This window comes from Ahaetulla prasina, chromosome 1 (genome assembly GCF_028640845.1).
Source record: "Ahaetulla prasina isolate Xishuangbanna chromosome 1, ASM2864084v1, whole genome shotgun sequence".
In the NCBI taxonomy this organism is placed as follows: domain Eukaryota; kingdom Metazoa; phylum Chordata; class Lepidosauria; order Squamata; family Colubridae; genus Ahaetulla; species Ahaetulla prasina.
In genome coordinates this window covers 274,277,312-274,293,144 of record NC_080539.1, presented here as the reverse complement: position 1 = coordinate 274,293,144, position 15,833 = coordinate 274,277,312, and the positions used below count along the sequence as shown (strand labels likewise).

Genomic DNA, 15,833 nt, shown 5'->3' with positions numbered 1-15,833 from the left:
TGTTTTCCTCCCCGATTCTCCAATGCAATTTGCAGAGGCGTGTGCCCTCCTCCTTGGTGGCTAAAGGGGAAGAAGAAAACTCTGGGCACGTTGAGAAGATACACACTCTTGTTGCTGGAAGAAGGTCAAAATTGGTTGTTGTCCCCCTTGCTCTCTTAAACTGAACTACACTGCTTTTCGGATTTGTTGATAAATTATTCTGGGAGAAAGCAGCAGCCGGCCACTGCAGAGGCAGCGCTTATCCGTTTTGGGTGATCAAAACACCAAGCGGCTGTGGGGAACTGAGACATTTCTCCTTCACACCGCCTCCCCAGTTGCTCAGTGCAGTTCAGTTTAAGAGAGCAAAAGGGAGGGGAACCAACCTTGACTGCGGATGGATCCCCTCTGGGCACAAAGACCATTTGGGAAGGAGAAGGTGGCTGAGGAGGGAGGAATGTAAGCGCAAGGGAAGGCGCAAGGACGGGGGGGAGGGGGGGAGAGACGGACTGCAGAAGACGCAGCCCTTCTCCCCTTCTTCCAGCAACAGGAGTGTGTGTGTTCTCAACGTGCCCAGAGTTTTCTTCTTCCCCTTTAGCCACCGAGAGTTCTCCCAGAACTGCTGGAAGCAGCTCCAGCAGTTCTGACAGCTGCCTCCACAACTTGCGTGAGGACTGGAGATGCCCACTCCCTACAGCGGTAGACTTCTCCTTAACCTCCTGAGATTTCTGCCCCCATTGCTGCTGTGCGGCATAGGGTGAGGGTGGTCAGTGCAGACCACCTGCAGGCTTCAGGTGTGCTGAGTGGGCTTGCATCTTCAAGGAACTCATGGCTTGCTGGGCACTGCGCAGGAGGTGTAAGGCAAGGCGCTGCCACCCGAAAACTTGCTGCAATCTCCGCTGCCTGGAACTGCCCAAAAACACAATACTCTTTCTTTGCTTCTGCACGCCCCATTTTTGGAATTGGGGATGCAGCGGAGATCATGGCAACAGTGTTTTTGGGTAGCAGCACCTTGCCTTATGCCCCCAGTGCAGCACCTGCTTCACCAACCAAGTCCAGACCTCTGCGCTTCCCCGCGCTTCCGGAATCAGCTCTGACCAAGGCAGCAAAGGCACAAGATGGCAGCATCCAGGAGAACTGAAGTGCTGCGTCTCTATGGGGCCTTGCTGCGAGAAAGCCAAGCTTTCAACACCTACAGCTATAGGTAGGAATATGGGGCGTCCTGAGATGGAGCCTTTTGTTGTGTCTGTGCCCCCTGAGCCGGGCCTGCTGCCAGAAAGTGACTTGGACAGTGAGGGGGAAGGGCTGTCAGGGCTTACCTCAGGAGCACCCGCTTGCCTGGCTCAGCTCCAGGAGCCAGAAACAGGCCAGGTGGAAGAGATAACGGGGCCTCCATCCCCTGACTCTCCCCCCCCCCAGGCCACGCCTGCAGACCCAGCCGACGGCAATTAGGCTTGGTTTCGTAGGCAGGAGAGGAGGGAACAACAGAAGCAAGGGGTGGGGCAGGCCTAGGAAGTGCTGAGTCAAGGAGCCATATCCCACAGGATATAAAAGGCAGCAAGAGCTGCTGTGTCTCTTTGTAACAGGCAAATCCACTGATTACGAGCTGAAGTTTGTTTCTGAGTGACTCACCAGTGTCGTGGAAGATAACGGAGGCTCTTGGCAGACACTGGCTATTCTGCTGCCAGAGCTGATAGTGACGGCTAATTAAGCCATCATTTGGACGGAGGCGAGGGAGGACAGAACACCTTTGGTGCCAAGTCCCTCTTCTGCCCCCATGAAAATCATTCCCCACCCCACCTTATCCACTCCAGTTAAATACAGTGATAGGATTTGTTTTAAACTGATAAAAACATCTGTGCTACTCGTTATCAAAATCCGAATGTAAGTGAGGACGCCGCTGATCCTGATGCTGGTAGGCAGAGGCATAATTCTTTTTTTCTTGTTTTCCTCCCCAAAAATTAAAGTGTGTCTTATACTCCGGTGCGTCTTATAGTCCGAAAAATACAGTGATGGCCACCCTAGGTTTAGTCATGTGATACAAGTACAACAGGAGCCAGTTTGGCTGCCAACCTGCTTCTGGGTGAATTAGAGATACTGGTCATCACCTTGAAAACCCTCCAAGGGTCAGACCGGGGTGAAATCCAGCAGGTTCTGGAGAACCGGTAGCGGAAATTTTGAGTAGTTTGGAGAACCAGCAAGTACCACCTCTGGCTGGCCCCAGAGTGGGGTGGGAATGGAGATTTTGCAATATTCTTCCCCTGCTACATCCACCAAGCCACGCCCACAGAACCAGTAGTAAAAAAATGTGGATTTCACCACTGGGTCAGACCCTGGATACCTTGAGACTATTTGTACTGAGCTGCATCTTCCTGTCCAGTAAAAGCTATGAGGCTTGTTAAGAATCCCTTCTCTGAGAATATAGCATTTACCAGGATCTTGCAGTCAAGCACCACATACATCTTTTGAATACTGATTAAATTTATATTAAAATTATATTATTTCTGTATTACCTTTGCTTAGCTTCAAATCCAGTAGGAGGCATAAAATCTAAATTATTTTAGACTGTGCTAGCCTACAGCTATATGTATCTTGAAAACATTGAATAAAACGTTTTCTTCTTAAAAATTTCACTCCTAAAGAGCAACATGCTTTATACTCAGCTTACCTAAGTAAGCAGTTGAAATGCAAAATTCTGACAATATTATAAAGAGAATCAAACTAATGCAGTCAGAAAATGAACAACATAGCCTTCCTTGCTGAGTCATTTCTCATTTCTGATTTATTTAAAGCACTTTTCTACAATTGCTGTTTTTTTATATTGGAAATTTTTGCAGGGTTTTTCATATATAGGAGGTAATGACATAAAAGGATATACCTATAAAATATTACTGCTCCATCGTCACAGATATAGAGAGGCCATACATTCAGTGTGGAAACCTTCGGATTCCAGTCCAAATCTTGATGTATCTCTAGAATGGAGATCTCACATGGAAATGTCCCTCTACCCTGGAAAGGATAAACGGAGTATCTTAGTAAAATATGTACATATACCTATTTGTTTGATTTATATGGCCACCCAAAGGCAAATCTAATTAAAGGCCACATACTATAATTAGTACTATATTAATACTATACTATTATACTATATTAATACTAATACTATAGTATTAATACTGTTAATACTATAATTAGTATGTCAACACAAATATACTCAAAATGTAGGTGTGCTATGACCATAACCAATACTGTTTTTATTTATGTCTCTATTTCCAAATCAATCCTTTCTCAAACACATGACTTAATCAGTTACGTGTAATAAATCCATTCCCCAATCTCCCTCAGTCCTCCTAGGAAACGCCAATTTGACTCCAAATTGATCTGATGCCATTCAGTCAGGCTACTTTCTGTACTGTAAAAGAATTCAGGCTTGAACTTCAAAAAGATGTAGATGATCAGCCAGGACTTCATTACATTTTCCAATGCTGTATGAAATCAAAAATTAAATCAAAATGACTACTACTATTTTACCCGCTCATATATTAAAGAGACAAGCACTTTCATTCTACTTGGAAGAAAGAAAATTGATAGGAGAGAATGTCTTTTCTTTTCCCCCTGCCCAATTTCACCAATATCTCCTTCAGAGGATTCAGGTATTATAGCAGAAAAAGGGGATATACTCATTAGTATTTGATCAGCATTTTCCAAACAAAACTCAGCTGAGAGGAAATCTGAATCACATTCAGCAGCTTGAAGAAATAAGTAACAACTTACCTTTGCAAATTCAATATTTTCTGAGACAATTCCACTTATTGCACAAAGCTGTGAAAAATATATATCAAATGAGTTTATTTCCAAAAGTCAGGTATATGAAGTTTCATATATTCTTGCTGGCTGTTCCCAATTTATATTATGTGCAAAAACTAGCATCTCAATTGTGTTATGTGCAAAAACTGGCATTTCAAATGATAACAGATTCCTAGCTTTTATTATTTTTAAATAATCTAAAAAATACTTGTAGTTCACTAGTAGTTTCCAAACAAAAGCTAGATGTCATCTTTTATAGATGCTTTTTATATCTATTTTATTACTTTTAAAATAATAGAAAAAAGCAAAACACAAAAATATACATTATTCAAACAAACAAAACGTAAGTGCTTAAAGAACAAGGAATAGATGATGCTTTAGCAGATTTTGAACTGAGCAGTGGCTTGGACTACAGCCTTCTCACTCTGACTTGCATTTCTATCAGAATGTCTTATCAGAATGTCTTAAAAGTAAGCAAAGTTTTATTTAACTTGTATAACTTATTAAAGAGTTCAGCAATTTGAGATAACAGCTTTGCTGCTTCTGCTCAAATTCTATCATTTAGCTCTTGCTATTCTACCACCTTTGGTATTACAATCTGTATATTACTACCATGTTTCCCCAAAAATAATACACTGTCTTATATTTTTTTGAACCCTGAAATAAGCGCTTGGCCTTACTGCCATGCGCTCAAAAGCCCGATTGGGCTTATTATCAGGGGATGTCTTATTTGGGGGGAAACGGGATAAAACTCTTATCTGTAATCCTCAAGTAGCCCAGAGGCTGCATTATAGTGCAAACGTTTTTTAATCAAGGTATCTCAAATCCACTGACTTAAAGAATTTGTGCAAAATTCACGAATCATTATTCCCATGTATTTGAAATTCAAGGATCTTCACACTGCTTGTATTCACAAAGTTTGGTCACTGCAGTGTCATCATGATTAGCTGTAATCATGTGATTCTGATTTCCAAAGTTCCCTGCTAGTTCCCTCCAGCAAAATCAATGGGATAGCCAGCAGGAAGTTGGAAGTTGTTCCTGTTCCCATTGCTTTTTTGTCTGCCAAAAGTCATTCTATTCTTCTGTTTAGGTAAGGAAATGTCTTCAAAAGGATGACCCAACAGGTGATGGGTTATGAAGTGTATTTTTAAAGTTGAACATTTAACCATTAGTGCCTAAAGCTTAACAGATAAGGTTCTTTCTAATCAAATTACAATGTGCGAATATGGAATAAAATATGTACTGAAAACACTTTGGAGCACATTGTTTTTTCATAGACAATAGCAATTGGATCTTTCATTCCTGAACTCATTCATGGTAAGTCTTTAGCTTTATCTAATGTAGATAGAAATGAGACACAATCATATGGGTGTCTAAGCAATAATCCTCAGCTGCATTTCTCCATCTACTTAGGCTACAATTCCCACTGGCACTGCTCACTTGGGCTGCTGTGAGTTGCAATTTAAAACATCAGGAAAGTTAAGCTGAAAAAGTGTTTATTTAGGCTTGATTTCTTAAATTATGTGAAGTAGAAGTGATCATTCTATTGTACTCTAAAAACCTAATTTATATCTTTTTAGGAATAAATGAAGCAGGTAATTTATAGCCTAAAAGAAAATTGGTTTATACATTGGGCTGGAATATAGTTTCTTTAATCACGGTTTATGAATAACCCACATTTGACTGGGTTTACAGTACAGGCTAAGTCACATTATGGCACAGCATAGCAACTGGGCAGACTTTAAATACCAGAATTCTCAGAAGTGGCTACACTGGTTGGAGTATTATATAATATTATATATAATATTAATTAGTATTATATATAACATAACATAATATATCATATATATATATTATTCAAAGTTAGCTTTGCATATTATATAACTTTTGCTACATTGTGGCACAGCATACTGTTTGAATTTGCCAATAAACCCCAAAATATTCTTTTAATGATCACTGTGATTCTATTTAAAAACTTTTAAGAGTTTCCCAAAAAGAAAGTAACTATGAATTCTGTAAGAGAAGGATATTTATATAAATGAGGTTAATTTACCTTTTCTTTTAATTCATCAACACTGCTGCTCTCTAAAACTACTTCTTGAAAAGGATCCAGTTTCATCTCTGATGGCCTCCATCTTCTTGACAGAACAGCAAGTTGTGACATAGATTTCATTTTTTCTGCTTCTAAAAGTTTATTTGGAATGTAAAGGTATTCAGTAAAATATTTCAGGAAGTGATGTTTAAATGTTTATTTACAACATTTTCTTGTAAGTGTGAAGATTGTCTTGCTAATTGTGATTGTATAAACTAAATACATAAAAAAAATAAAAACAAATGTGCTACTCGTTATCAAAATCCGAATGGAAGTGAGGATGCCGCTGATCCTGATGCTGGTGGGCAGAGGCATAATTCTTTTTTTCCTCCCCAAAAATTAAGGTGCGTCTTATACTCCGGTGTGTCTTATAGTCCGAAAAATACAGTAAGTATGCTTTTAAACAAAGAAAAGCGTAGCTCTGTCTTTATCTAGTTTGCTTTTTCTCTCATAGGAAGGACGAAGCGTCTTTTCTTGGGCAAGTTCCAAGTCAGTTAAGTAGTATCCCGATCTCCAGGAATTTGGGACTGGAGATCCAGTAAAAATATAACTATCTAGGAGACAATGAATCTAAAAGCAGATTGGAAAATCTCAATTGATGTTTTATGGAAAATAAATGTTTAAAGTCTAGAAGTTTTCTTCAGATCTTGGATGATGCTGTATTTTTTACTAGATTCCTATTGTCAGTTTAAGACATTCTTGTTGAGGGCTCCAGTGACGTCACCCTCCTGCTCTGACTTGTAAAAGTCAGTGAAACAGAAAATAAATCACTGTTCACTGAGCTTAGCATAACCTCTGGGTGAAAGAGGTTATCAGAGTTGTGGGAGAGTGGCAGGTCTGACAGGGGGTTTGCTCTCAAGAGCGAATTTTCCTGGATTTATGACCCCACCGAATTCCACTCCCTCCAACTTCAGCACGCTCCTGTTTTTATCAGGAAAAAGGAGAGGGAATGTCGCTTCTGCTCTAAAGGACTTATTAAATTGATTGATATTCTAAGCAGACGGGAATTTCACAAGCGTTCGATCTTTGATGCAGAATCAGCACGGCAAGTACCGACTCCCTTTTTGAAACTTGAAACCTTTCTTTGTCTTTGATTAATTGACTTTTAAAATGGCGTCTGAAAGTGAAAGTAAAAATTTTTAGTACGATGAAGCAGCGTTATTTGTGGATTGTTACAAACGGAGTTTTTTATACTGAAAGGAGGGAAGGAGAGTTATTAAGTTTGAATTCCTGATTCTTTTGAAGAGAGAATGGCAGCTAAACCTTTAAAGGCTTCTGGAAGAAGGGGATCTGAACCAAGTCTTGAGGAAATATTGAAAGAACAATTAAAACTTTCTGAAGATAGGCAAAAAGAGATGATGGAGAATTTTAATGCAAAAATAAGAGAAGATATTCTTATGGCAGTTCAAGGACTGAGTAAAAAAATTGAAGGATTGGAAGTGGAAATGCAACAGATCTCTCAGTCAAATAAGCATTTAGAAGACGAAATGAAAGGTGTTCAGAAAAAAGTGGATCAAAATGAAGATCAGGTTGTGATATTACAATATAAACTTATGGAAGGAGCTCTTAGAATTCGTGGTATGCAAGAAGAGCGTGGAGAAGACTTAAGAAAAATTATATCAGAAGCATTGGCTGAATTTATTGAAGTGGACCCCCAAGAGGTAGCTTACCAAATTGATAAAATATATAGAGTTAATTCCTGGATTGCAAGACAGAGAAAGCTTCCTCGGGACATTGTGGTTTATTTTGTGAAAAGGACTATGAGCAGGAAAGATATTTAATTGAATGGAAAAAATGGATTGATTATCTACAAAACAGATATCAGATTAAGAAATATCAGATTGCCTTTGAATAATTAGAAAGTTATTTTATGTAATGGGGAGGGGGTTGGGAGATGAAAAGCTTTGGATGTGGTTATTTGGATTGGAAGGGAAAATTTTATTCTATGTTTGGTTTATGTATAACAATACCTTTTGATTGACCCGGGAAGCCGGGGAGGGGGAGGGAGGGGGGGAGGGTTTTTTTTTTTTTTGGGAGGGAGGGGGGAAAAAGTTTTTGTTTTTTAAAACTCTTTCAATAAAAAAAAAAAAAAGACATTCTTGTTGTTAGTCGCGAAGTTGTGTCTGATCCATCACGACTCCATGGACAACGTTCCTTCAGGCCTTCCTGTCCTCTACCTTCCCCCAGAGTCCATTTAAGCTCATGGCAACTGCTTCAGTGACTCCATCCAGTCACCTCCTTCTCTGTTGTCCCCTTCTTTTGCTCTCAATCGTTCCCAGCATTAGGATCTTCTCCAGTGAGACCTTCCTTCTCATTAAGTGGCCAAAGTATTTGAGTTTCATCTTCAGGATCTGGCCTTCTAAAGAGCAGTCAGGGTTGATCTCCTCTAGGACTGACTGGTTTGATCGCCTTGCAGTCCAAAAGGCTTGCAGGAGTCTTCTCCAGCATCATAGTTCAAAGGCCTCAATTTTTTGGTACTCAGCCTTCCTTATGGTCTAACTTTCAGAACCATATATCAACTGTTGTGGTCCGTTGGCAGCAGAGTTGGATAGTGAGGAGGTTGGGGAGGAACATGGGCCAGTCCTGGAGTCTAGGGAAGGCTTGGATGAGGGCTCTGCGTCAGAGGCAGAGAGGGGGCCAGGGCCATCTGGGAGTTATGTGCTGCCTCCAGAGGTGGATATCATCGAAGCAGAGGAACAGGAGAAGCCTGTTCCCAGTGCATAAGACATAAAGGAGGAGCAAAGGCATGTGAGCCTTTGAAGAAAGAAACTTTGTTCGTTCTGGTTGATTTAAATTCTGAAGCTCCATTTTGACTCTGTGCTCCATGTGGCCTTGCAAAGCTAATTGCCAATTAGGAATTTGACAGCATATCAAGGGAAATAAAGATGGGTGTTTATCAGCCTTATCCCGAAGGACTGTGGCAGACTTCTGTCAGACTTTTTACAAACTATTTGTGACTCATTACGGGCTGGGAATGAACATAATCCACAGTCGTTGAAATAAAAAGACGGCTTTTGGGACTAATCATGTGCTTTATACTGTCTCAGGAAGCCTAGGTCCTAACAGTAACTGGGAAAACCATAGCCTTGACTATGTGCATTTTTGTTCGCAGGGTGATGTCTCTGCTTTTTAGTATGCTGTCTAGATTTAAGACATTCTACATGCAACCAAATACTTTCCTAAAGCCTCTCAACTTTACATTCTGAGCAACAATAAGATTTTAGAAACATACTCTGTTGCTTCACTAAATCTAACCTTAATATTTTGTCACCAGCTAGATTTATTTTTCATGACATGTATATGGAATTGCACTGTAATTTCCCCCCCAAAAAGTTTACTTTTAAGACAACACAATTACCTTTTATATAATTTAAAAACATTGTAAAGCTTAATTAAAATAATTGACTTCGAAGTATTGATACCTTCAAGTATTTCTAGGAAAACCTCCCAGTTACTTGAAATATTAATATCTTCTTCATAGACATGATAATCTAGAAACACAGTCCCTGGGTTTTTCCAAGTCTTCTTTCTTAGGCGGAATCTATTGGAAAAACAAAACAGTAGTTGAAGCTATTAGTATATGTTTATAAACTAATGTATAAAATCTAGTTGCAACCACATTTAATTTAGATATAGTGCTTTCCTGAAATAGGCACAGGACATGTTTTTATCAGAAGAACTTAAGAAGCCAGAGCTAAAAGCATCAAATTAAAATTGTCAGTCAGGTTCCAAAAAGAATTTTTGTCTTAGAAAATCTATAAAGTATTGGTTGTTTAAAACTAAAAGACTGGTGCAAAGATTACTACCATGTGCTATATATTAGAAAGTGTAAATATATGCTGGTTCATTTCAGTTATGAAATGAACCCCGTAATATCAATAAAACAAAACACAAGTATAATGATTTATTTGTAGCAAAAGTACAAAAGAAAATAAATGTATGACTATTTTTTTTAAACATGATAAGGTCAACAGAAGAATTTTGAGATTCATTTTAATGATGTTTACCTGTCAACAGTAACATTCAGCCCACATTGCTCCCTGAGCTGAGGAAGTAACTCCTCTTTTGATTGCCGCACAGTCATTCCCTTAGCAAAAACTGAATCTATAAGAAACTTGCAGGGCTGTGAAAACAAATTTTAAATAGATAACTTGTTAGAAAGCTTTCATACTGTGAGTATCCCTTCTTTCTCTTTGCACAAAATGTATCAACAAAGATTTTTTGCCTGCCAGCAGCAGTGAATTTTGTGCTGTCCATGTGCGCTTGAAGGGGAAAGGAAAATATATACAATAGTGTATCAGGACACAAAAAAGGAAGTAAGTATGGATTGCCTATTTGACTTATAAATCTGCTCATTACAGATCATCTAGGTAAAAACAGTACAGCACACAACATAATATAATAAAAAAACCATTCAAAACTGAAGCCATAATAGTGTGGATATTTTTCTAGTTATTACATCTTCAAAGGCCTTCTAGAAAAAAACCTTGGTTTTAATTATTTCATTATTCTCTGAAAGGCACTGAGACTGGGGAAGGCATTCTTTTCTTGGTAAACTCTTTCTGTGGTAAACTATTTCAAAAGAAAAGAACATCCACCAAGAATGCCTACCTCTGCATGCCCTGCATGCATCACACTTCAAGAGGTGCGCCCTGTTTATCCAGACTGAGGAACAGGATATACTTTATATTAGCGCCATCTAAAATACCCAGGTATTGAGCCATATAAGGCTTCCAGGCAATCAGAAAAGTCTTAAACTGTCCTCAAAAACAGAAAGTATCAGATTGAAGTTTTCAGGTGTTCTTCAAGGACAATCCCATGTACAGCAGATCTCAGAAATACAGGCATGATAATAGGCAAGAATATATATTCAGAGTGTCCTGTTCTAAGGAAGGCCACAACTGGTGCATCAGTCAAAAGGCCCTTCTGGCCACAGACTCTGGTTTGATGGCTTAACTGGTTTAGAATTTAGCAATCAAAGAAGCTTCTAATTTTAATTATGGCTTGTCTAAGGACTAGTAAAGAGATTGCTATATAGATAAAAACTTATGCAAACTATTTTATGTGCCAATGTTATGTATTAAATTTTATTAATAGTGCATCTCAACCTTCCATTAAAGGCTCAGTACTCCTGTGCATCGGACATATATGTCCATGATTCTTTAACAATGAAAAGAAACTGATTATTATTATTTTGTGTAGCTAGAAAATATTAACAGAGAAGACCTGGCACTTAAACCAGGTAACAAAAAAACCTGAAAGTCGGGATGCCTTATGATTCAGGTAACTGCAACTTCCTTTCTTTAAAATACATTTGATTCTGATCACTTAGCTAAATAATTATTTTGCAAACATTTTATTCTAGCAACTAGTTTTATGTTTGAATTCATGCAAGACACATACACTTTTTACTTAAAAATGCTTTCCAATTACTGCTTTAATTAACATTTCACTCGTATTTTTGCTCACAGAATTGTTTAAATATCCCCATAAGGAAGTGGGGAGAACTTGGGAGTCTTTAACCAGAATATCCTCCTCATGGAAGGCTAACAGATGAAAATGGGATGTTCCTTACTTTTATGAGAGTTGTCAGAAGTTTCTTTTGGCAACTCAAACAACATTTTTCTGCTAAAGAGTTGTTTCCCATCAGAACAATATGTATACATATTGGAAAAAATGTGAATTGGAGCGTAAGAGTATATTTCCCAGAGAATCTATTTTCTAAAACTTGCTAGTAATATGATGTCCATATTAGAGCTGTGCAACTTTTGCTAAATCTTACTTTTCAGCTATTGGTTATATCAGATGTAGGAGGTTCACTTTTTAACAGTTATGTTGTTCAAGATGTTTTAGGAGTTTCACATCTTACTTACCTCTGGATCATTCACCAAAAGTTGGTAAACCTTGACTCTGTATTCCCCTTTTTTCAGTGCTCTTCCAAACCTGATAGTTATCTTTAAATTAAAAATAAAAAATAAAAAGCTTGCAAGATATTACCTGTCTCTTATCCTTAACACAGAATGCTGGCAGTTAAGCAACCATTAAATGTTTGTGTCTGTGTCAATGTAATGCACTTCAAAATTCAATAATCAAATTTGAGAAAACTGGATGCCTTTATCATCTCAGAAATTGTGAGCACAAGCATTTTACACTTCTGTCCCTATAAAAATATTGAATTACTCTTGAATGAAAACTTTACAGGGAAAAGAATGAGATGCAGGCAGGCATTAACTAAATTCATTATTCACCATTGTGACTTTGAAAATTACTGAACAATTGAATGTTAAATGAGGATTGCCTTGTATACAAAATGTTAAAGATATTGAGTTGCGGATGGTAGATTTTTAAAAAGATAAATACTACTTGACTATATTAAAATAACAAATTATTTTCCTGAAAAATAATTGAATCAATCATTACATTCTAACTGCTTTCCGCTAGGATTCAATAGCATATTTTGCTAACCTTGTTATCATCTGAGAAGGATGAAAGAGTCTCATTCAACCGGACACTCTCGAATTCTTGATTGCTGGCATAAATTCGAAAGACCTTAAACTGAGAAGATGGAACTCCAACAAACGGCTCTAAGAGTTGTTTGAAGGCAGAAAGTGTAATTCTTTTATCGACATGAATCAACAACCCTAAAGCAAGAAAAAAAATTACCCTGAAAAATGAACTCAGTTCTTATGCCACATTGGTATGTATACCAATACAATTTCATTCATTCATATTATTAATAAATACACATATTCCCTTCTCTTCTTTAGTTTCAAGTTATAAGACTTCAAGTGATCAGAGACAGTTATCACATCCATGAACACTATATTCTACAGTATGTAACTACACATATAAGGAAATTGTACAGCAGGTGATTGGGGCATGTGAGAGATTATAAATAATAATTTATTAAGCTATACTACTTAATATTTTAAAAAGAATGAAAAAGTGGCATGTCTTAAAATATGCATTACAGTTAAACTGCAACTTGAAATTGCCTTCTTTTTAACATTGAATTTATACTCAATGCTGTTATAAATTTTCAGAAAGTGTCATTTTTAGCAACTGCACATGGTGTGTCACAGATGCACAATGGTTTTGTTAACAATTTGCTGGCAAAAATCTATCTTCCTCAACATAAATAAATTGCTAAACTTTGAACAATTAACTATTCTTGCCTTAAAGTTTATTGATTTAGACTCTGCATTTCATTTAGTTCCCCAAAGTGGTATGTACAGAACTGCTTCCTCCTACATTTTTTACAGCTTCCTCTGCTTATTAAAAAAAAATGACTGGACTTATTCTCTGATTGTGGATCAGATGGAAGCAGCAGCTTCCTTCTGGTAGTATTACACAAAGTTTTTCTAATCAATAGAGGAAGTCATAAATCAAAGCCTCAAGATCCCAGCATTCTCTACCGATGAAGGAAAATGATGCCGTTTTCTTTTTCTTGAATTTAACTTGATTCTACTCCAATTCCTTAAATACATGTGTATGTCTAGTAGTATAGGTAGTCTTCAATTTATGGCCATTAGTTTAACAATGTTACGAGGGTGCTGAAAAAAGTGACTTTCATCTGTAACTTATATCCTGTCCTTGAAGTTACAACCATCACACCATCTTCGCGGTCTCATGATCAAAACTTAGGTATTTGGCGAGCAGCTCACATTTACAATGGTTGCAGCACCCTGTAATCATGTGATCATGATCTGTGACTTTCCCAGTCAGCTTCCATCAAGTAAACTCAATGGGGGAAGCAGCATTTGTTTACTAACTGCATGATTCATTTAATAAACAAATGATTCACTTAACAACCACATTATTTAATTAATAACTGTATTACTTACTACCTTAAATTCCGGTCCCAGTTGTGGTGGTAAACCAAGGAGTACCTATATCTAAGCATCTAAAACTATCTTTTATTTAATGCAAACAAACAGCAAGCTTGCATGTATAAATGTATTTTGTGGGAATGTATACAACATATATAGACATAAATAAACAAGCGATCTACATTTATAGAAAAACATCTTGCATGTTATTGTATTGGATACATACATTTCTGCCCCTCTCCTGAACCTTCTTCTGCGATGTAGGGCTCTGCCTTGAAGTACATAAACTGGGCTTCTGCCCTACTTTTCCCACTTTCATCATATTCACTGTCGGTTCCAGAGTCCTCTTCAGCCGTATCCCATGTTTCCTTTTTCCCTTCGTTGGCTTTGGATCGCCTACTGCTTGTTATACTGTGTGAATCAAGTCCATTCGCCAAGGATATAGCAGCATGATCCACATTGCATAACGTGTCACTGCTGTGGCTGGAACTAAGAATATCACTGTCCACTGAACTTGTGCTCCTGTCATTGTTCAAATCGGAATCTGACCGCTCCTCCGACTGAAAATTATCTGTGTCAGAAACTTGTATTTGGTTTTCGAGTTCCTGGTTTTCTGTTGATGCTGATGAATCTGCCTCATTGGAAGGCGATTCGATATTTTCAAAGTCACTGGCCTCTGTGCTCCTGCTGCTGTCGCCATTATCGCCTTCCTGCTGCTGTTGCTGTAAGGAGAAGGTTTTAAGTTTTTCAGTGCTCTCTTCTAGGATAGCTTCTACAGATTTGGCATTAGGTAAAGATCCTTTCCCTGCTTCACAATTTGCATCTAAATTGCCTGAATCTCCACTCGCCTTTTGAAATAGTGTCCTTCTGAACAGTGATCCAGGAGACTGTTCTGGCAATGAAACATACAGTCTGATTGTATTTGCATGGCGATCTAGAAGTTTCCATAACTGTGAATCTGTAAATGGCAGCTGTCTATCTTGAGAATCTGAACTTTCAACAAATACCTAAAATGTAAAAAAAAGTAAATCCACAAGGAAAAATTTACAGAAACTATCTTTAGCACATAAACTACAGATAAATGTGACTTATCTGGAAATCAAGAAATTCCTATTGAACAAATAAATTATTGTCTCTCTGACATATTGTACATTTATTATTTGAAATTATTTTGTAAAAGCATTTTATTATGTTTTTGCAGACAATCCGAGACTAATACAACATTTATATTTATACTTTGAAAGAAAAACTAAAGAAAAAAAAATCTTACTTTATTGCTCCTAAAAAAGCCTTCAGCTTTAAGTGTTTTGTTAGCCACATTGAGAAGACGCAAATCATTATAGCAACGTTCCAAAACAATCCGCATTGTTTCAGCAGGTAAATGTACAGCCTATGGTAACAGGAAAAGCAAGATAAAATGAGCACTTTTAATACCCTAAAGAAAAACTCAGAAAAAAAGAATAAAGTGCAAGTTATTTACCTTCGAAATGAGATACTTGAATTCTGAAACTGTTTGGTTCAAATAAGCACGGACACTAACTGGAGGAGCCACTGTGTCCTGTTTTAGGTCAACAACATGAACCTTTACCATGACTTCTGCCAAAATAATAAATATAAACCATGAATAAGATATCACAATCTTAAAAAGCTTAAAAGGAACACTTGCCCCAGAAATAATTAATTTAAAGATAATATACTTACTATAAAATACACACTATAATGTATAATTATCAAAAATAATTTTGTTCTGCATTCATAAAATCACAATTTTGTAAAGTATCACTTACCACCAGGTTTGTAACATTGGAAAGACTGATCAGGTCGCCTGGTTTCAAGAAGAAGATCAAACATGTAGGTTGATTTAACACCACCAAGCAAGATTCCCATTGCAGTGTCATCTTCTCCTTCATAGGATCGTTCCAGATAATCATGGAACTCATCATATTTAACAAGACGACAGCAATTCAAAGAAACTGCCTCTTCTAAATCCATTATCTATAACCCATACAAAAGTGAAAAAGTGTTACTGAAATGCTATTCAAGTGTTTAGTCAAAACTGCAGAAAAACATTCTAATTTCAACTTCTCCAGACATGTCATGTTTGTTAACAAAAAAAAATAATCTAAGAA

The 15,833-nt window shown here is 37.5% G+C and overlaps 1 protein-coding gene across 5 annotated transcripts in view; it reads right to left on the bottom strand.

Moving 5' to 3' along the window:
• The window catches only part of USP47 (ubiquitin specific peptidase 47), a 58,308-nt gene that overhangs the window by 2,328 nt on the left and 40,147 nt on the right, over nucleotides 1–15,833 (bottom strand). For 4 of the 5 annotated variants that reach the window (XM_058160020.1, XM_058160028.1, XM_058160045.1 and 1 more), the window contains 11 exons: nucleotides 15,492–15,699; nucleotides 15,185–15,300; nucleotides 14,975–15,094; nucleotides 13,931–14,711; nucleotides 12,341–12,516; nucleotides 11,749–11,829; nucleotides 9,883–9,998; nucleotides 9,298–9,416; nucleotides 5,837–5,967; nucleotides 3,751–3,798; nucleotides 2,855–2,985 (listed from right to left, as the gene is read on the bottom strand). In XM_058160020.1, coding sequence (XP_058016003.1) covers nucleotides 2,855–2,985; nucleotides 3,751–3,798; nucleotides 5,837–5,967; nucleotides 9,298–9,416; nucleotides 9,883–9,998; nucleotides 11,749–11,829; nucleotides 12,341–12,516; nucleotides 13,931–14,711; nucleotides 14,975–15,094; nucleotides 15,185–15,300; nucleotides 15,492–15,699 — 2,027 coding nt within the window. The remainder of the gene's footprint in view (nucleotides 1–2,854; nucleotides 2,986–3,750; nucleotides 3,799–5,836; nucleotides 5,968–9,297; nucleotides 9,417–9,882; nucleotides 9,999–11,748; nucleotides 11,830–12,340; nucleotides 12,517–13,930; nucleotides 14,712–14,974; nucleotides 15,095–15,184; nucleotides 15,301–15,491; nucleotides 15,700–15,833) is intronic. The other variant, XM_058160054.1, reaches the window with a different exon arrangement.